General features: G+C 40.7%; 1 protein-coding gene across 6 annotated transcripts in view; it reads left to right on the top strand.

Annotated features, from left to right (window-relative positions):
* Positions 1–22760, top strand: part of NRXN3 (neurexin 3) — a 1577176-nt gene that overhangs the window by 1368213 nt on the left and 186203 nt on the right. For all 6 annotated transcript variants that reach the window (XM_024737822.1, XM_024737819.1, XM_024737820.1 and 3 more), the window contains one exon: positions 21893–22064. In XM_024737822.1, the coding sequence (XP_024593590.1) occupies positions 21893–22064 (172 nt within the window). The remainder of the gene's footprint in view (positions 1–21892; positions 22065–22760) is intronic.

Here is a 22760-nt window from a genome sequence, read left to right as displayed (position 1 = left end):
GTATATTACAACTTACCAGGCACTTTTACATACATTATCTCAGTCTTTATAACTACTCTATGTACTACATAGGCTAAGTATTTTTATTACCATTTTTAAGATACGAAGCTCATAGGCTAAGTGACTTGTTCAGTGTTACTTGATTCATATGAAATAGTCCAGGGGTAAACCCAGGTTTCCTGGATTCCAAACCTAGTTTCAGAGATTTTGCATCTCTATAGTACTGTTGATATAAAAGCATCCAAATTGGACCATCCACATTTTGTCCACATTCAGGGTTGAGTTTAAATTCTACTTCCATTATAAAGTCTTCCTATATTCCTCTAACCTAAAGCCAGTTCTACTTCTTCCCTATTTTTTGTTGTCCTTAAAAAGATCATAAACATCTGTGAAAGCTCTTGAGAAAATTCACAGATCATCCTATCAGGTGGTTCCCTGGAAGCCTTTATACTAAGATGGGTTCCCTGTATTCTCTTCTTTCTTAAACTAGACCCTTGGAATTCAGTCCAATTTACATTCTTCTTGATAGTTGCCACCATCCATTCCATCCTTGGGACTGAGCATTAGCACAAGCAGTACTTGAATGGTAGAAATGGTCTGTTCATTTTGGAATTAATGCCTAGAACAAAATCTTGTACATGGTAGGTGCTCAATACATAATTGCTAAGTGAACGACTAGACTAATCGATGATTATGGTTGGGGCAGAAGGTTCAGAAAGTTTGGCAAGAATATTGGGAATAAAGGTTGGAACCTGATAATGGAAGATCCGGGATGCAAGGCTGAAGAGTTTGACATTTGCCCAACTGGCAACAATAGAATTACTGGAGCCAACAAATGGTTTTCCTGGATTTTCTACTTCTAGGACAGATTCCACTTTAGAATTCAGCCAGCTGCTTGGTTTCTTTTCTTTTCTCCTTTTTTTTTTTTTTTCTTGTCTTTTCAACTCCATCGGGACCTCCTCCCACCAGTGACACTTTGCCAGAGACTAGTGATATGTAAGGCAGGCAGAAAAACCCAAGTGAATCAAGGAAGCCTGTCAAAAGCATTGATTTCTATGATGTCTCAGTTTGTTAACTAAATTGTAGGTTGTATCGCTTGGCCAGAGACAGCTGACAGGCAACTCTGCCTGAACAAGTAGCATCTCCAAAATGACACATGCATTTTAGTTTCATTACAGGAAGTGGGTATCATTATTGCCTGGACCATCACAGTAAGTATGGTGATTATATGCATCCCTTGGGATTTGGGGTTGACAGCATAGCTGGGCTGTGCTGAAGACTCTTGGCTGGCACATTGATGTAAATGACAGCAAAGCAGATCTCTGGGCCTCTTAGGATAGAGGCATAAGTTCAAGATGTAAAGAAAGTTCCATGGGCCTGCTAAAATCTTACCAATTAGGACTGGAATTTCTTGGCTTATAAGTCATATTTAACGTTCCTCTTTCTGATATTTTTTCTGACACCCCAATACCCAGAAGTCCAAGACCTTCAGCTGCATGTTGCTGAGAATTTCAGCACTCAGCAGAAACAGTGGTAGTTATTAACTGGTTAGTTGATGGCAGCTTCCCCTTGACCATAAAGTAAACATTTCAAACCTCCAAACATATACCAACCTCCAAATAACAAATCCTCTTTAGATGCCTGAGGATTGGCTCTCTAGCTTCTCTTATGGGTCAATCTGTATTGGTAGGGGTGCCTAGAGAGGGCGTATTTGGGCTTCTCAAGTTAGAAAAGAGATGGTTCCCCCATCTATACATATATACTATGGAGCAATTGCTGGTTCCTGGAAAGAAAGTTTAGGGGTGACACTTCTAATGCCTTCTCTCCAGCCCCTTATTTAGTTGGTGGAATTGGATGAAGGGTCTGCACGTGTCTGCTGAGACCCCTTCCTTCTCTTCTTTCTGTTCAGAGGGTTCTTCTCCCTGTGCTGGGTGTACCCAGGCCCAGGACAGTTTCATCTTTGCAGGGGGCAATGGGGAAGAGAAGAGGACAAGGTATATGAGTAGGAAGCCTTATGTGGCCTGGTCTGAGTCTTGTCCCAGACCAATTCTCGCATTCAGCTTCACAAGCAATAAAGTTTGCTCGTCCTTTGAACCTGTGTCTCTTTTTCAATTGGCTTGGAATTCAGAATGGAGAGAGCTGTGATTTATTGCCCACTTAAACCTCAACGTGGTAGAGCAGCAATTCTGTTTTTCTAGCTATTATATTGCAATGAACATTCTTTATTTATTTGGCAAGTATGTTATATAACTTAAATGATTTTTTTTCAATATCACGGTCTGCTCAAAATTAAATGGTAGTTCTAGAGCAGCAGCCTACACTAAATTTTTCTTGATGATTATAACTATGTAGGTATATGAACTCACAGAACTAAAACTGAGTTTACATAAAATTTACATGTACCTTTCTATACTTAATGGTCTGCTCTTAGGCAACTTTCAATAATGCATTTTGTTATCATTATCTTTGCTGGCATTAATTAATCCTACTATTTATTGGCTAAGTGTACATTTCCTATTAGTATGTCTCTAAGTCAAGGTGAAGGTATCTATCATACTTCAGGGCTCAGAAGGAAGTCTCTTTTGTTTAAATCAGACCTTCTTATGAGTCTGCCTAACAGTGATAGATTTTGTTGATACGCTTCAGTTCATGAAAAGTACATTAAAACCTCGAGCTGAGCCATCTCTCTGAAGCAGCAGTTGGGTCATTACAGTTTGGCAGGCGCTTTAGATGTGTGTGTGATTTTATGATCGAGTCTGCCTAATTCATCCCAACCCTTCAAAGGGGAAGGAAACGACAATTCCTTGAGCATCTTCTGTTATGTGCTAGCTGCCTGCATATGTTGTTTTATCCTCATAACAAGCTTTTGTGGTAGGTAATATTTTCCCAACATTAAAGATGAGAAAATTGAGGCTTAGAAAATCTAAACAATTTGGTCAAGAACACACAGTAAGTGATAGAGTTAAGAGCCAAAGCCAAAACTGTTTACTCAAAAGCATGTGACTATTATAGTACGTTAGGGTTTTTTTAAAAAAAAAAACAAAACAGAAAAATCTACAAAGGGCAGACTGATAATTTAAGTGATTAAAATGGAATGAGGTATAAGAAAAAAGGCACTTTCTCTTTTTTTTTGAATCCCATGGCTCTGGATCTATCTTTGTTGAGGTTCAGAGAAGTTGCTAGTCATATGGTAACAAACATATTTCCCTTTCATCTTTACCATACAAAACAAAAAAGAGCGACAGAGAGTGAGAGAGAGAGAGAGAGAGAGAGAGAGAGAGAGAGAGAGGAAAACTTGGTGCTAAATGGAAACCAACACTCATTGGTTGGAAACCAACCAACATATTAGACTTTGCATCTAATATTCAATAGGGAGTGGTAGAGACTGTAGTGGTTTGGAAACTTGTGCCTTTCTCTTCCAATCAGCTCTGGCCTTTAATTGTGTTTTAGAAATGTTATCCCAGGGTTGCTAAATCTTATCATTTTCAAAAGAACTTAGAAATCTAACTATTCATGAGAGACCTTCTGATTTTTAAATGTTGAAAACGAAGTCACATTTTAAAAGGTACCATGAGTACCACTCTTTAAAACATAAAAATAATATACATCTGAGGGTCTGATCCAGTTTGTAGGTTCTGTCTGTAACCTCTGTATTACACAATGCAGCTGATAAGTATCTATTGGAGAAAAATAATCAACAGACAGCAGTCAAACCGGAAAGAGCTTTTGTTACTCTTCCAAGAGGTATGCCCCCAGGTTCAGCATTGTTTGTGTCCCTCTGGGGTAGACACATAACTCCTGATCCTTTCTGTCCTTCACCAGAGTGGAGATGAAACCTGTGTCTCATGGACATTTGGATTTCAGATGCCCTGCACGCACGTGTCTGTGCGTTCCCTGGATGGACCTGGTTGTCTGGTGAGCAGAGGTGGAATGGCTCATCAGCAGTTATCCTTTGGCAACTGAATCAGAAATGCATCCTGCTGTCTATTAAGGAAGGTGTCTCTGCTTATAACTAGCTTTCTAAGGTGAGGCTTGGTAGATAGCTTTAGTCGCACTCCTATAATTCCTCGTCTGTATCCCTAGTACTTCCTTCCCTCTCCTTCTAAGTTTTTACTTTCCTCTGACCTTAATCACTGCCGTAAATGAATCAAAGGTGTTACTGAGCATAGATATGACTAGTTAGCCACAGTAAGATAACTGCTAACTGCTGGAACATGGGTGCTCTAGCATTGCTTGGATGGTGTCTGCCCTGATGGCCTCTGAGCCTCTAGGCCAAGGTCCAGTGTGAATGCCGCACAAACCATTGTCCTTCTAAGCAGCTAAAGTTCTTCTCCTGCTAGAAGAGAAATATCTACAGCAGATAGCAGGGGGGTTAGCAGCAGGGCACACTTGGGGAATAAAGGATTTTATTTATATTTATTTTGAGTCTATAGTTTTCTAAATTCCATAAATGTAATTGAGCCATTATCAAGGAAACATTTGTCGGGGGTCTGGAGAGGGCCCTTTGGGCAAGAAAGAAAATATCCTCTACGACTTAGCACGTTGATGAACCTTAAACATGCTTTCTCTTTGTTTGGAGGTGTTGAGCCCTGAGAGACTACCTGAACATGCGAAGGTTTGTGTCTCAGAAAAATTACTGATTTTTTAGAGATCAGACCAGCTGGTTGATATTCTAAAGCATTTTTATGCCAAGTATTTCCTATTTTTCTCTTTCTCAGACTGAATTTCATTTTCATTCCCATAGTTTCAACCTTCTAAACTTCCCCCATTCCTCCTTCCTCATCTTCATTGCTTAAATTTGTCTGATCTAACCCATCTTTTTCCCACCACTGGCCTGACCCCTCCCAAATAAGGTGGCATTTTCAGTCCTGAAGGACACGTGATGCAACCTCTGCCTCCAGTCACTTGGGCAGTTTGTCAAGGACTGACTATAGATGTTTCTTTTTATTTCTCCTATCTTAATGTAGGGAACTGTGTGCTTGTTTTTATTTGTATTTGTCCCCATCTATTTTGCAATGATACTTTTTTTTCAGTGCCGTATAATTTTCAAATCGCCGTCACAAACATCTCTTTTTTTTTTTAACCTTCATCACCACCCAGCAAGCTCGGTGATGCCAACTCTGTCTTACACCTGAGGAAACTATGCCCAGCGTATTTGTGACTTGTCCCAGGATCTACGTTAAGTAAACAACTAGAACTTAGATCCATGTCCTCTGGTTCCAATAGTATTGCCCTTTTCACAATACCAGGGTGGAGTTTACACTCTTAAGCACTGAATAATGCTAAATATATTTTTTAGCTTCTGATGGGTCTGACAGAGTACCCTATCTAGAGTGTATAATCAGTAGATACTTGACTGCAAAACCTCTGTGACTTGACTCTGACTTACGCAACATGGATTTGCAGAAATAAAGATATCATTTTAAAAATATAACGATGTGTAAAGATCCTCAATTTGGCACGTCTAGTGCAAATTGAAAGTGGATGGTGATTTCAGTACAGTTCACTTAGAGGGGGACCTAGAAGACTGCGATGAAAGGACAGGCTCCCAAAGGGCAGAGCTTGAACGTTACACTGACCATCAGTCACTGCATTGAGGAGTAGAGAAGAAGGCAGGAAAATGAAAATGAGCTTCTCTGGAAGTGCGGCATCTTGGATAATTCAAGGGTAAGAGTGGTGTTTAATGGGAATCAAATTGTTCAAGGAACTGGTAACGGGATGGAGTGGTGTCCACATCTAGGATTTCAGTTTGAATCTGAAGAGTGGACTGAGGACCTTGGTAATGGATCACAAACCTCTCACCTCCAGGTCTACAGACCAAGCTCTCCTTGGGCTGCATAGGCTCTCTGGCAATTATCCTGAATACTGTTTTAGTAAACTGCATGAAATAAATGAATGCCCATGGTCCCCTGAGATGTTGCCATGGCTCACAGTTTCAGACGCACGCATCTAAAGCAAAATCATAGCAAAAATCAAAAAGCAATAAATGGAACATTGATGGAGATGTTGCACTCTGCACTAGAGTGTTGCTTGCTGAGAAATGCAAAGATGTTTTCACCATTGTGTCAGGTGCTCAGCTGAACATTTATTGAGCTGTCTATATGGAGAAAGACATAGAAAATAAAAATGTACTTTCTGCCCTCATGACGCTCACGATGTGATTAGGGGAAAGAACTGTTCCATTAAAAAAAAAAACCACTGAAATGAATCAATGCAAACAGTCGACTTTATTATTAAATAGAGGCTGGAGGGGTTATGACATAACTAGTTAAAGATGGCTCTGGGAGGGCACGTATGCAGAATTGTATTTAGCTCTGTACATCTTTGTCCACTGACTAGGAAAGCCAGATTCTCTGGCAGAGGGAAGTCTCTTCTCCATATAGGAAAGGATACCTCATTCAGTGTTGGTCTGAACCAGGCCTAGGAGATCTGTTCTGCTTTTGTGTCATTTCTGGATCAGTGATCCCTAATGATCAACCAGTGCATTCCCTGGAACTCATGTTGACGCTAGATCGTCCTGATCATCTGAATCCATGGTTTGTTCTGAGTTATGTCTGGGATAGTTTCACATTTCTTGGAAGTAAAGTCCCAAGCATTCCACTGACTGTTCAGGGACTATACAGGGGCAAGATTAGAGCTTGACTACAGATGCCTTTTGATGGACACAGAGAAGTTTAGATTCTCCTGAATCATCATCACTTTACTTAAAAAGCAAAGGAGAGGGTCAGAGAAACTAGCTTTGGGGTATGTTAAGTTTTAAGGTCTTATTCAAACACACATACACACGCACATGCACACATACCCATGGGCATGCATACACACAACTCTATTTCCCTAGCAACGTGTTCCTTAGACTTTTGGATGAAATCATTTAGCATCTTTATATCAGTGAATAAGACTATAGCACACTCATAAAGAAGAGAGAGAATAAGGAATGTTTGTGCCCTTGAAATGCCATGATATAAATACTTCTTCATATTGTGCATGGATTTATTATAAATGCCATGGATAATTTGTGTATCTGAAGCTGTGGCTAGCTTCCGGGTGACTCACAGTGCATGCCAGATCATAGAGGAGCAGTGACTTCCTAGTTTCTCAGGGGTATTTCTCCCATTTGCCTGAAACGTACGTTACAGTTTGGTAGCGATATTAAATTCAAGTAAACTAAAATAAGGTTATGTGTTCTCTAACTATTCTATCACAAGAGCAGGCAGCTTTGAAATATTTCTCAGTGCTGCTATGTTGGATGGTTTTCCAAAGGCATGAGTCAGCTCCCTGTGACACGTTTTCAGGTCTCCCATTTGGGTGACTTTTACTTAATCTCACCCCCGGCCCATGGAAGGTGTCCTTCCTTTCATACTTTTGCCAGGATGCCCAGATTACTCTCCCCTACAGTGACTATGACACTGGCATGGAGGCCAGAAAACCTGCCTTCTTACTTGCTACAGCTTGTTTAAATTTCCCTTTTTTTTTTTCTTTCCGTCTTGCTTTTATTATGATGGTTGGGGGTAGGTCAGAATCAACCTTTTGAATTAGAAATGCTGATAAGATCCAAGAGAGACTGTTACAGTGGTGATAGTTGACAAAGAGGAGGACCGTAAAATATCACCTGGATGAAATACCTCGCTGCAACGCTATCTCCAGGACACATACACACCACCGTCCCTGCGTGCAGACAGGCACTGCTGATATATTAGAGTCTGCTGGCCATTTTCTTTACGATAACTAGGAAAGGAAAAATGAACCCCTATTTCAGTGTGTTCGTCCCACGATGATGACACAGTAGATTCTCCTTGCAGGTAAACCAAGAGAGCTCAGTTAATCACCATTTATCACTCAAGGGACTCAAGTGTCTTGCAGATGCATGGGAGCCCTGGAGACTGAGATATACATTGGGTTGCAATGCTATTCTCTTCTTTCATTCCATCGAATGTAATAAACTCAAGTCCTGGCATCAGAATGATGTGTGCTGGCTTTTAGAGTCCCAAGCCTTTAACATGTACATGATTCACTCCACAGAACTAGATACATTTTCAGAAAGAAAATGTCATATCATTATAATTTTAATAACTTTACAACTTCGCTCCATCCCCTCTGTTACCAGCCTATTCCTAGCTACCATCATCTTTTGCCAGAAGCCTCTAATTTATTTCTCTGTATCTGCAGCTGCCCACCTTCAAACAGTGTTATGTTGAATTGATTTTAGTACCTAAACTAGCCTTAATGGATCTGAGATAGATTGGTTTATGCCTAAATAGGATGAATTTTTATATATTTTGTCTTATTAGAAATGTGCTCTATTTGTCAGAAATAGTTGAATGAGTCGGTACAGGCTCCTCATTTGACTTTCCCACTCCTATTTGAGTTACTCTGACCATGTTAACATAAACCATTGATCAAAAACGAAAGAAAAAAAACCATGGGGCTTCCCTGGTGGAGCAGTGGTTGAGAGTCCGCCTGCCGATGCAAGGGAGACGGGTTCGTGCCCCGGTCCAGAAAGATCCCACATGCCGCGGAGCGGCTGGGCCCGTGAGCCATGGCCGCTGGGCCTGCACGTCTGGAGCCTGTGCTCCACAGCGGGAGAGGCCTCAGCAGTGAGAGGGCCCACTGTACCACAAAAAAAAAAAAAAAAAGAAAAGAAAAAAATCATGGCCAGCTAAATTGTGCAAGCTTTTATAACAGGGGTCAGCAAACTTTTTCTGTGAAGGGGCAGACAGTAGATATTTTAGGCTTATAGGCCACGTGATCTCTGTTGCAACTGCTCAGCTCTGCTGTTGTAGTGCTACAGCAGCCAAAGACAATATAGAAATGAACGAGCACAGCTGTGTCCCAATAAAACTTTATTTACATGAACAGGCAACAGCCAAATTTGGCCATAGTTGCTGATCTCTGCTTCAGGCCATTCTGCCTTCTGCGTCTTTCGCATACCCATTCTCCAAAGGCATCATAAAAAAATGCAGTCATCTACATTGTGTTTTCTGGTAATCACAAAGTACTAAATCTCTCAGTTCTGAAATGTGTATACTATTTTTTTTCTCTTTGGTTAGAAAATGGTATAGGGTTTAGCCTGGGAATTCATCTATGGGAATGACTGAGAATGCCTTGCTTATTAAACCAAGAATTCTTGGTTGAGGTTTATTATTCACCTAGGTCCATTCTCCCTGAAGCCATAACGTTAACTCAGTCTGTCACCTGAAAGATAGGCAAATAGTGAAGCATTTTGGAGAATCACTGAAGGTTTCCTTACCGCCACAGAATAGGTCTTGAAAGGTTATGAGCTGTTTGCTGGTCTGTCTTCCCTATGGGAGCTGCTGCTCTTCCTTGGACTGGAATATCTAGTTCTAGGACAGGGAGTTTCTCCTTTGAAGCCCACTCAGAACTGATTATACCTCTTCATGGAAACTGACTAGAATGACCTAGTCTGTAGTGAAGGGTCAAGGGACTAAACTGGGTTTGGAATTATCAACTAATGTCGTTGTGCCCGGGGAGATGTACTGGGAGGCTTTCCTAGGGAAGTAACAATGAGTGATAAGAGAAAGGGGTTACCAAGAGCAGACAGGGAAAATATCACAGGACATGTATTGTAGACCCGCCACTTGCTGGCTGTGTGAGCTTGCTTTGCCAAGTTTACCTCTGTAAAAAGGGCACTTGAATAGAACATAGAGTAGGAGCAAGTCAGATTATCCACACATACTCGTTGCTCACCCTGTGCTCTGAGGGCCAGACGAGTTTAGACCAGATATTCAAAACTCACATATATGTACACACGGGCATGCCCTCAGGTACACGTGTGTATTGTATGTGTTGTGTGCATGAATACATCCCTCATAGAAGGAGTATTGTGAGCAATGAATTAGACTATATATGTAAATGTTTGTAGATCAGTTTTTGTCATGCAATGTATGCCTTATGGGTGTTTGCTGTGTGGCTGAAGTTTTGTACTCCCTACTGCAGAGTCTTCAATAGTGACACTATTCATACTATAGGGCAGGTATTTCTTGGCTGTGTATTGTTGGATACTGAGCAACATTTCTGGCCTATACCCCCTAGAGACCATTAGCGCCCCAACCCTAGTTGTGACAAGCAAAAATGTCTCCAGGCATTGCCAAACGTCCCTGGGTACCAAATCACCCCAGTTGAAACCATAGCCCTAGTGGAACCAAAACATTAATATAAGGAGTTCATTCCCAGACTTTAGCAAGTATCTAAATCACCAGGAGAGCTTGTGAACATACGGATTGCTGGGTCCCACTCCAGGGTTTCTGATTCAGAGTCTGGTTTTAGATCCAAGAATTTACATTTCTAATGAGTTCCTAAGTGATGCTGATGCTGATGCTGCTTCCAGGACCACGCTTTGTAAGTGTGTAGGTGAGATGTAAGACACTCTGCTTTCACGCTGTGTGCGCGCGCGCGCGCACACAGTGTGCGTACGTGCCAGGTGGGCGCGGGGGTGGGGGGGACAAGCCATTTTGAGATGCATTTTCTCGGTGAAAAATTTTTGTCTGAATTTTTTAAAAAGCAAAAACGTGATTATTCCATCAACATATGCTCTCTGTAAAATTCAACAGTATAGAAACTCACAAAGTTAGTTTCTGTTGCCGCTAGACCCCACTTTACGTCCCAGATAGTGCACGTAGTACCAATTTGGTATTATCCTTCCAGACGTTCTTCCCTTTCTCCTTCCCTCCCCCCACCCTCTCTCTCTCTGTCTGTATCTATGTGTGTATATATATGTATCTATATCTATATCTATATCTATATCTATATATATATATATATATACGTGTATGTATAATTTTTTGAAAAATAGAACTGGGATTATAATGTAAAATAAAAAGATGTAAGATATTCTGGAAGAATTCTTGGTGATTTAAAAAGTGCTTCCTAATTTTGAGGATTTTGATGTTACTGTGAGCACAGGGCTTAAGGTCTCTTTATTAAGGCCATTGGGTGGTTCCTCACAGCTGTGGCAGAGATTTGGGGAACAAGCAAGGCATTTATGGGAGATGTTCAGTCTGTACTGGGTTTTAGTCAGCACTGCCCTGCCAGCTGTCACCTGAATCCTGCCAGGAGACTGCTGCAGGCCCTGGTGAAACACTGGGACTCCTACGGAAATGAACTTTTAATTTTCACTTTATAGTCAGACTTAACTACCAAATGAGGCAGTGTGACATTGGGGTCTGTCAATACCAAATGCATGTTCAGAGTGGATTTGAAGGACATGATGACTCAGGATGCCGGCGTGTAACCGGTGATTGTTAGAGCCCTGGCTCTGACTTGCATCTTATTTACTTGCACCAGCTGTCTCGTCCTTCCTTGATTTCCCTCCTTGGGTCAGAGTTCCTGTTGTCCTGAGCTGTCATCCATGCTCTCTCTCTCTTTTTTTTCTTTTCTGGGAGTTAGAGATGGAACTGTCTTGAGCTATTTATCAGTCTTATCTCTCCTGACCCTCTGTTAGTCTTTCGGCCTGTGGATCTAATCCACTTTAATTGATTGACCTCGTGCAACCAGACATCAGGAAAACAACAGGAGAAGCACAACTGCAGCTGGGGGCGGGGGGAAGACGGATACAATTTTGCTGGGTGAGCACAAAGGTCATAGAGACCTGTGCAGATTTAGGAAAATAGAATTTATTTCCAAGCCATTTAACGTGAATTTTCTAGGGACAGTCTGTACGGATTCTGGAGTTGATGATCTTGAATGGGAGACAGTCATTTCAAATACACAGAGAAGTATGGTGTAGGGTGTGTGCAAAAGCCTCTGACTCACCCATCATCTGTCATGCTATTTCTTACCCAGTTATCTTCACTATCTTTACTATTATCACCATCTTCACCCCCACCATTAACATTATGTTTATATCAACCTTTGAGCAGCACTTCATAATTTGCCAAGATTTTATTCATTTCTCTTAAGTACCATTCAACACAGGCATTATTATTATTGTTGTCTTTGTATTGTTGTTCTTATTTTTCATACCGACAGTTGAGACCTGTTCCAGATCATCTGGGCAACAAGATACAGAGCTTGACTGGGCTCAGGTCTTCTGCTTCTAGATCTTAAAGGCTCCGGGACCCAGAGCAGACATTTTCTTCTTCCCTCCCTGCCCTTCCTGCCACACACACAGCCACATTTAAGCTCCTCGAAGGAAGGAGACTGGGTCATTGCCATGAGATGACAGTGGAAGTCCAAACCCTCTCGCAGTTGCACAGGTTGGAGCCTTGTCGGTGTGGGTGATTCCGGATAGGATTATTCTCTATCTTGGACTTCTTGAGGGAGAGACCTGGTCTCAAATCCCTTCATAGCACATGGCTTTGCACACCAGAAATGCACACTCACTGCTTATTATCTAACAGTTGTCTTGGGTCTGGAACAAGCAGATTATAATATTGAAAGAATGGACTTATGATCTTCACTGAAAGGTAATTAATAGCCACATAAAGAACCCATACATGATCTAATAAATGCAGGGTGTTTTATCCTAGTGAACGCCAATAAAATCCTCTCATAGTCAAAATTATCTGATGAATCAAGTAAATTGTACCTTATCCTTTTGTATTTTACAAATTGCATATATAAAGCATAATGAGACTATATGTTTTGCCCAAGATTTATTGCAAAAAAATTGCTCAGTACAAATGACCAATTCACTGCTTTATCCCAGACTGTTCAAATCCTAGTTAGCCTCCCATGGTATAAAAGCATATTAACACAGTTTTTTCTATCACAACCACACATTATAATTTATATTCATTCATTCACTTATCCATTAATTTAACAAGTGTTTGCTGAGCACCTGTTAGGATCCCTACATTTGAAATACACACAAGTATGTTAGGCAGACAGGTTAGGCAGGTTATACAGATGTAAAGTGTATAATATGTAATACATATACCAGTTTCTATAAATAACTCAGTTGCAACTTGAATACGTATGATGGAAACATAACAAGGTGGAAAACCCATGGGTTTTAAAGTCAGACAGACCTGTATTCTAATATTAAATAATATTTTAGTACTCGTGCGAATTCTCAATTGTCTGAATCTTCATCTTTTTAACCTATAAAATTTGGAGGGGGGATTGGAACCAAGATGGCAGAGTAGAAGGATGTGCTCTCACTCCCTCTTGCTAGAACACCAGAATCACAACTAGCTGCTGGACAATCAGCGACAGAAAGACACCAGAACTCATCAAAATGATACCCCACGTCCAAAGACAAAGGAGAAGCCAAGATGAGACGGTAGGAGGGGCACAGTCAAAGTAAAATCAAATCCCATAACTGCTGGGTGGGTGACTCACAGTCTGGAGAACACTTATACCACAGAAGTCCAACCACTGGAGTGGAGGTTCTGGGCCCCATGTCATGCTTCCCAACCTGGGGGTCCAACAATGGGAGGAGGAATTCCTAGAGAATCATACTTTGAAGGCTAGAGGGATTTGATTTCAGGACTTTGACGGACTGGGAGAAACAGAGACTCCACTCTTGCAGGGCACACACAAAGTAGTGTGTGCATTGGGACCCAGGGAGAGAGGCAGTGACCCCAGGGGAGACTGAACCAGACCTACCTGCTGGTGTTGGACAGTCTCCTGCAGAGGCGGGGGCTGGCTGTGGCTCACCTTGGGGACAAGGACACTGGCAGCAGAAGTTCTGGGAAGTACTCCTTGGTGTGAACCCTTCCAGAGTGTGTCATTAGCCCCACCAAGGAGCCCAGGTAGGCTCCAATGTTGGGTTGCCTCTGGCCAAACAACCAAAAGGGAGGGAACCCAGGCCCACCCATCAGCAGTCAAGCGGATTAAAGTTTTACGGAGCTCCCCCCACCATAGCAACAGTCAGCTCTACCCACCACCAGTCCCTCCCATCTAACTTGCATAAACCTCTTAGATAGCCTCATCCACCAGAGGGCAAACAGCAGAAGCAAGAAGAACTACAGTCCTGCAGCCGGTGGAACAAAACCTCATTCACAGAAAGATAGACAAGATGAAAAGACAGAGGGCTATGTACCAGATAAAGGAAAAGATAAAACCCCAGAAAAACAACTAAATGAAGTGGAGATAGGCAACGTTCCAAAAAAAGAATTCAGAATAATGATAGTGAAGATGATCCAGGACCTCGGAAAAGGAATGGAGGCAAAGATTGAGAAGATGCAAGAAATATTTGACAAAGTTCGAGAAGAATTAAAGAACAAACAAACAGAGATGAACAATACAATAACTGAAATGAAAACTGCACTAGAAGGAATCAATAGCAGAATACCTGAGGCAGAAGAACGGATAAGTGACCTGGAAGACATAATGGTGGAATTCCCTGCTGCGGAACACAATAAAGAAAAAAGAATGAAAAGAAATGAAGACAGCCTACGAGACCTTGGGGACAACATTAAATGAAACAACATTCACATTATAGGGGTCCCAGAAGGAGAAGAGAGAGAGAAAGGACCAGAGAAAATATTTGAAGAGATTATAGTCGAAAACTTCCCTAACGTGGGAAAGGAAAGAGCCACCCAAGTCCAGGAAGCACACAAAGTCCAATACAGGATAAACCCAAGGAGAAACACACTGAGACACATAGTAATCAATTGGCAAAAATTAAAGACAAAGAAAAATTATTGAAAGCAGCAAGGGAAGAACAACAAATAACATACAAGGGAATTCCCATAAGGTTAACAGCTGATTTCTCAGCAGAAACTCTACAAGCCAGAAGGGAGTGGCATGATATACTTAAAGTGATGAAAGGGAAGAACCTACAACCAAGATTAGTCTACCTGGCAAGGATCTCATTCAGATTCGATGGAGAAATCAAAAGCTTTTCAGACAAGCAAAAGGTAAGAGAATTCAGCACCACCAAACCAGCTCTACAAAACATGCTAAAGAAACATCTCTAAGTGGGAAACACAAGACAAGAAAAGGACCTACAAAAACAAATCCAAAACAATTAAGAAAATGCTCATAGGAACACACATATCGATAATTACCTTGACCATGAATGGATTAAATGCTCCAACCAAAAGACACAGTCTTGCTGAATGGATACAAAAACAAGACCCATATATATACTGTCTACAAGAGACCCACTCCAGACCTAAGGACACACAGATTGAGAGTGAGGGGGTGGAAAAAGATATTCCATGCAAATGGAAAGCAAAAGAAAGCTGGAGTAGCGATACTCGTATCAGGTAAAATAGACTTTAAAATAAACACTGTTACAAGAGATAAAGAGGGACACTACATAATGAACAAAGGATCAATGCAAGAAGAAGATATAACAATTGTATATACTTATGCACCCAACATAGGAGCACCTCAATACATAAGGCAACTGCTAACAACTATAAAAGAGGAAATTGACAGTAACACAATAATCGTTCAGGACTTTAACACCTCACTGACACCAATTGACGGATCATCCAAAATGAAAATAAATAAGGAAACAGAAGCTTTAAATGACACAATAGACTAGATAGATTTAATTGATATTTATAGGACTTTCCATCCAAAAACAGCAGATTACACTTTCTTCTCAAGTGCGCACGGAACGTTCTCCAGGATAGATCACATCTTGGGTCACAAATCAAGCCTCAGTAAATTTAAGAAAACTGAAATCATATCAAGCATCATTTCTGACCACAACGGTATGAGATTAGAAATCAATTACAGGGAAAAAAACGTAGAAAACAATAAACACATGGAGGCTAAAAAATATGTTACTAAATAACCAAGGGATAACTGAAGAAATCAAAGGGGAAATCAAAAAACACCTAGAGAAAAATAACAATGAACACACGATGATCCACAACCTATGGGATGCAGCAAAAGCAGTTCTAAGAGGGAAGTTTATAGCTATACAAGCATACCTCATGAAACAAGAAAAATCTCAAATAAACAATCTAACCTTACACCTAAAGGAACTAGAGAAAGAAGAATCAATGGCATTTTTTACAAAACTAGAACAAAAAATCTTAAAATTTGTATGGACACAAAAGACCCCAAATAGCCAAAGCAGTCTTGAGGGGAAAAAACGGAGCTAGAGGAATCAGACTCCCTGACTTCAGACTGTACTATAAAGCTACAGTAATCAAGACAATATGGTACTGGCACAAAAACGGAAGCATAGATCAATGGAACAGGATAGAAAGCCCGGAGATAAATCCTCGCACCTATGGTCAACTAATCTATGACAAAGGAGGAATAGCCAAAGCAGTCTTGAGGGAAAAAAACAGAGCTAGAGGAATCAGACTCCCTGACTTCAGACTGTACTATAAAGCTACAGTAATCAAGACAATATGGTACTGGCACAAAAACGGAAGCATAGATCAATGGAACAGGATAGAAAGCCCGGAGATAAATCCTCGCACCTATGGTCAACTAATCTATGACAAAGGAGGCAAGGATATACAATGGAGAAAAGACAGTCTCTTCAATAAGTGGTGCTGGGAAAACTGGACAGCTACATGTAAAAGAATGAAATTAAAACAGTCCCTAACACCATACGCAAAAATGAACTCAAAATGGATTACTCACTGATGTGTATAAAATGGATGACTAATAAGAACCTGCTGTATAAAAAAATAAGTTAAATTAAAAAAAATTTTTTAAATAAAAGAAATGTAGGTAAAATTCAATTTTTATACTAAATTGTTAGGCTATGTCTTAGAATGAAAAGATAGAACAAATCTAATTTTTTATCATTTTACCTGGAACTCTGAACACAAGAGTATAATGAAGTTTTTTAAGTGGAATAAACCTTGCAGATCAACTAACTTAGCAGTTCTCAAATCTTTTGGTCTTAAGACCCCTTTAAACTTAAAAAAATGATAAGCCCAAAGAGCTTTTGTTAACGTGAGTTATATCTAGTGATGTTTACCCTGTTAGAAATTAAAACCATGAAACATTTAAAGTAGCTGTCTATTAATCCATTTAGAAATGAGTAATAAGCCCAATTCATGTTCACATAAATAACAATTTTTGAAAAACAGTATTTTAAAAATTACTGTTAATGGCATTGTTTTACATCTTTGCAAATCTCTTTCATGTCTGGTTTAATAAAATATAGCTGGATTCTCCTAAATGCTTCTACATTCAAAAAAGAAAAATATTTTAAGGGTAATTGTGGGAATTTGAAAATTATTCTGTTAAAAATACTTGTTGAGCACCTACTCCATCATCCAGATAGTCTGGGTTATGCTGCAGTAACAAACAGCTTCAAATACCAATATTTGGTGGCATAAAGCAACCAAGCTTTGTTTCTCATGTTTTCCATGTCGATTGTAGTGTGGCTTGTTGTCATTCTCCCTCAATGACCCAGATTGACAGAGAAGTCACTGCTAGGAATTTGCTGAGTGCAGTGGTTCAGAGCAAATGGGAGAATTCTGGCAGGCCTCAAACCAGCAATTAAACGGATGGCTCAGTAGCAACACCTGATTTTATTGGTCAACACTGGTCCATTGGCCGTACCCATCACAAGTGGACCCAGAATTTCTCTCTCGTATGAGCCCGTAATGGAGGAGAACTACCAAAATGTGGTAAACAGTGCCACTGATTACTTTATTTACTATCAGCCAGACTCTGAAATGAGTATGGCAGATCTGATGGTGTCTGGCCCCCAGGCAGGCTCACATTCATGATGTTATTGTTTTACCAACTAGCACTGAACTCACAAATTCTGTGTGAAGCCTAGAAGTTAAGATATTGAGAACTGCTTCCTTTGCGTAGCATCCTGGCACACATTTGAGAGCCCCAGTTCTGTTTCTGTCAGCTGCAATTTTCTGAAATAGCAGATGGTGCATTTTGCCTTCCCCTGGGGCACTCTGGAATGAATGAAGAGATCGCCTTCAGGCAGTTCTTGATTCCTGAGGATATTTCTTGCCCCTGTGCGTTTTTGCTCCTGAAATCTGACCCTGGTGTTGGTAGCATCTCTTGGGTCACCTCCATAGCGATCAGTGCTCTTTGGCTGATGGAGGGTCAGAAAGGTGGAGCTGGACTAATTTGAGGAACCATGGGGGCTCATAAAGAGTCATTACTGATAAAGAACGACTTACTGGCTATTTAAAGACAGCCATTTTCTGTACTGTTCAGTTTTTCCCTGAACGCACTTGAGGATTCTTTGGTAATGTCTTCTGATCTACCACTTGTCTTTGTTTTTAATATCAAGGAGTAACATAGATTGAAGTGATTGCCTTGGTAGCAACTTTAGTGGTGAAGCGTATGGAGTTATTAAAATTTATAGTCATGCTGTTTTTGCACCTACACTTTTGCTTATCTTGGAGAGGCTTATAAAAGTCACCAAGGAATGTGGAGAGAGAGCAACTACCAAATCGTGGCAGGAAATCAACCGTGCAAATGTTGGTTTTTTTAGTGTTCTATTTGCTGAAATGTACATTTATTTTTACAGTATTTCTTAATGACAGTGTCGCCAACCCGTCCTTGGCTCATGCCACTAGTGTCAACTACACTGATGGGGGCGGGGAGAAAGAGAAGAGGTGACTTACAATTACTATTGAGGTCCCAAACTATTGAGGTCCCAAAATATGCACAGCTTTGTGCCAGGTGCTTCACACATACGTGTTTTCCTAAAATCCTCACTGCAATTTGCCTTTCTCCCTCCACGTGATCCTTTATAAAAGAAACACCAGAAGTTAAACAACCTGCCCCAGGTCATGCAGCTTTAAGAATCAGACGTATTATTTGAACCAAGATATGCTAAAACCCATGTTTATCATATCGAACCAGTGAACTTCTCCAGCAATCACAGTGTTTTAAATAGTCAAATGATTGGATGGTTTCCTTCTCTTGATCTCATGTATACCTTATACTGGTATAATATTTTATTATTCATAAAGTACTGTCATATTAATTATAACATTTCAGCCTTATAACAGCCCTCCAAAGTATGTAAAACTAGTATCCTATCCCCATAATATATTATCAAGAAATGGGTTCAGAAAAGTTAAGTAACTTGCCCCAGGTTAGTCAGGGCTGACTCCAAAGCCAGTGCTTTTTATCCTTCACATCATCTCTTCTCTGGACACATGAGCCAGCACACTTTACTTTCATGGCAGCTGAGCATGATGGATTCAAGCCTGGGCAATTGTTTGGGTATTTGTCACAAAGCTTATAATAAACTGAGACAAAGCAGTTAGCCACAGATTATAATGCCACTGTGGTCCCATGACAAATGACAAGGACGTTGCAGTAATGAAATCTCATTAGAGATTTCATTACTGTGAGTGAAAAGACCACATCTGAGGTCCGGCACAGGCACTTTTACCACTGCAGGAAACACAATGAAACATCTGAGTAAGGGTCTCCACTGACATTGGCAACGTGCTAGCAGGATTAAGAAGACCTCCCCAAAACAGTGATTGCAATAGCAAATGTGTGGCACCTAAGATAAGGACCAAATATTTATTCTGGCAGAGATTAAATCTTCTCTTTTCCTGAATCTATTATGGATCTTGCAGAAAATCTGCCCAAGAATATATCTCACTGATCAGCCTACTCCGTGAGCCAGAACTGTGCTTTGCCACTGCTGCTGCTGAAAAGCTGCAGAAGGCTGGTCTAAAGGTCTCCTCTCCATCCATGATTAATTAGTGACTGAGGTGAATTGAATCGCCAGCAGTCCTTTACATGCATCCAGGATTTATACAGTGGTTTCTCATTGAGGAACAGTGATGCAATAAACAGTCCACATTTGTGGGTTGGGCAGAGGAGTAATGGTGTCTGCAGTCATGGTTTTTTCACTCCTCCAGTCCTTCAATTCTGCTAAAAAGATTATGACTCAGGTTATTATAGCCTTGCTTATTTAGGCACGAGGGTGATTAGGTACCAGAACACACACGCACACACACACACACACACACACACACACACCCTTAGAAGTACATGCCAACTCGTTAAGAGAAAGCAGAAAAGTCATATTGTCATTTCTGCATTCCCAGAGAATTAAGGAGAAAGAATAAAATGGATCATAATATTATTAATTATGGGCATGAAAGATGCAGAAGAACCGACCATCAGGTTCACTTATCCATGCATCATGTTTTAATAGTAGGTATTTTGTTTAGTGCTGGAGGTGCAGAGATAGGAAAACAAAGAAAACAAAGCTGAGAACACAGTGTCTCAATAAACAGCGATTTAAGAAATCCTGTTTCTTAGAAACTTAAGAAAATGAGTATGTTTAGTCACCATTTGGGGAGGCACCTGAATTGCTTCTCCCAGAGAACAGAACATGGGTATTGCAGACACCATTTTACATTGTGTGCTGTGCTATCAGGGCACAAAGGAAGCAATGATGTCCACCCTGTATCTCAGCATCCCTGCATGCTGAAATCAGCCTCTTTTGATCAGCCTAGATTCCTACTTTTTACGATTAAGGCTCCTAGGTCCTTATTCATCCTTTTATTGGGTACAAGATGTGTTCGCATAACTAAAGGAAAATTGGCTAGTTAAGGAAAGCCTGTCTTTTGGAAAAATAAGTGAAGTCTAGCAAACTATATGGAAACCAGTACCTAAAGTCTCACCAGAAGTCTCAATTTATTGACTTTAAGCATAGTGAGTGCTTAATGAATAGTGTATTTATGTATTGAATGAATGAATGGATGAACCAAAGTTACTAAACTTGAGATTCAGTGAAGTCTTTCCTATGTCTTAGTTTGTGTGGATTCTGGACTTCTTTTCCCATATCCTCCTCCTTCCTTTCCTCCCCCGCTTCCTCCTTCTCCTTCTTCTTGAATAGAAGGAAATAGAGGATAACAGAGACTATGTGGACAAATACTGTGACTCAGTCTTGTAGAACATCAGAATCACAACTAAATTTTATTGTTTTTGTAAGTCCAACCGTTTGCCAATAAGCCAGACTCTTAGAGAAATGGAGAAAGATGTTTCTTTTCTCTCCTTGCCCATTTCCTCCTGACACCCTGCGTGCTGATACCTTTCAGAGAGGTTGTGAGAGACTGATTATATCTGATCCATGAGGTTACTTTCATTTCGTGTCTTCTTCTGAATACTAATTCCAACTCTTAGTCATAGGTTATTAAAGGAGAAGAGTAAGAGTTTTAATAACATTGTTATTTGTATTTCAGTGTTTCTGGGCACTTCCCAGGGTGTGGATGATGTCACCACCACCACCATCACCTTCATTGCCCTAATGTTACTCTTCTGGAATTCATTGTGTTTTCCCTCCCAGAAGTCTATGTAGGGCCACAGAGGTTCTTTTCTGCTGTGTAACATAAAGCTATAGCACTGAATATTACCTCCTTCTTTGGCTTAACCTTAGGAATAGGGCTACAAGTGTGGGAAGGGTGCCAGCATCTGACTTGGAAAACCCCAGTTCAGTTTCACTGGGCCCCACTGAGGATACATTTCCTATGTTCTTTATACCTACAGAAAGTATCACCAAGAGTAAGTCTATTGTGCTAGCTCCTATGGTTTGGGCTCCTAACCATTCTGTACCCCTCCTCTTGGCCTTGTTTGCCCCCCAGAGTGCAAGCAGGCTTGCATTTCCTCTTTAATCCTAAATCTGAATTGTGAAGTAACCTACAATTCAGTGTCTGATTAGCCTCTTCTAGAAAACATGCCTAATTCATCCCACAGAACCTTGCAGTGTCATTACTCACTTGTTAGGTAGTTCTGTGGTTCCAGCTTTGATATCTGTTGAGGGCAATCCAATGATGTAACCTGTGCAGTGCAGCCTCTGAGAGCAATTTGGGTGGTTTTGTATCATCGGCTTTTATGTTCAGGATGAAAGCCCATGGAGAAATGTAGGATACTATTATTAACTTCAAGCCGACAGCTCTCTCTGGGTACCTACAGATTCATTGTTAGTTGGAGGATCAGCTTTAAAGGGAGAAAACCTTGTGGTTAGTGATAACTTGCCTTTTGTGTTTCTTTATTATAGGAACAGGGGAAAATTGGAGTTGTCTTCAATATTGGCACAGTTGACATCTCCATCAAAGAGGAGAGGACCCCGGTAAATGATGGCAAATACCACGTGGTGCGCTTTACCAGGAACGGCGGCAATGCCACGCTTCAGGTGGACAACTGGCCAGTGAATGAGCACTATCCCACAGGTACATGTTTTACTCTCAATGACCAGACTCTCTTTTGTTCTCCCATTCTCACTTCTAACTGGTGATTTTCTCATGACTGTCACCACATCATTAAAACACTGAATATTAAGCACACTTTCATATTTTTTGGATGAAAAAAGTGATTTCTTTCGGACTTGGTCCAGTACAGGGAGCTTCTGGAGACTTACTAACTATGCACTGAACACTTACTTTGTCCATCTGATTAATACTGCTGACTGGCTCATACCAAATACAATGATTATGGATTTTCCGGGGCACTGCCAAGGATGAGCAATGGAGGGAAGGGTACACCATCTCTAAAATAAACTATTGTCAGTAATCATGGAATAATCAATATGAGAGCTGGGCTTTGTGGTGCCGTGTAGTCAGGTGTGATTGAACATACAGATGGCCAGAGACGGCAGAAAGACTGTGAAAGGAAGTTTACTAAACTTGAGATGATGAACATCAAGTCAGAGTAACAATGAGAGAAAAACTACGGGTGGAATTCCATTCATTTCGTTGACTTGGCCAGTTTTTGCTCCCTCACTTACACTAGCCTGCCTTGATTTTCAGAGGTTGGTCCTAGTAGGCATTTTAATAGCAGGCATGCTGGTGTGGGAGGGAGAGGGGCTAATCATCTGTTGATATTTTATAGTCAAGGAGCATTCACCAACAAACTTCCAGAGCCAGATG

This window comes from Neophocaena asiaeorientalis, unplaced genomic scaffold, assembly GCF_003031525.2.
Source record: "Neophocaena asiaeorientalis asiaeorientalis breed wild unplaced genomic scaffold, Neophocaena_asiaeorientalis_V1.1 scaffold49, whole genome shotgun sequence".
Lineage (NCBI taxonomy): Eukaryota > Metazoa > Chordata > Mammalia > Artiodactyla > Phocoenidae > Neophocaena > Neophocaena asiaeorientalis.
Note: the sequence above shows the minus strand (reverse complement) of the source record. Positions and strands in the feature narration are given on the sequence as shown.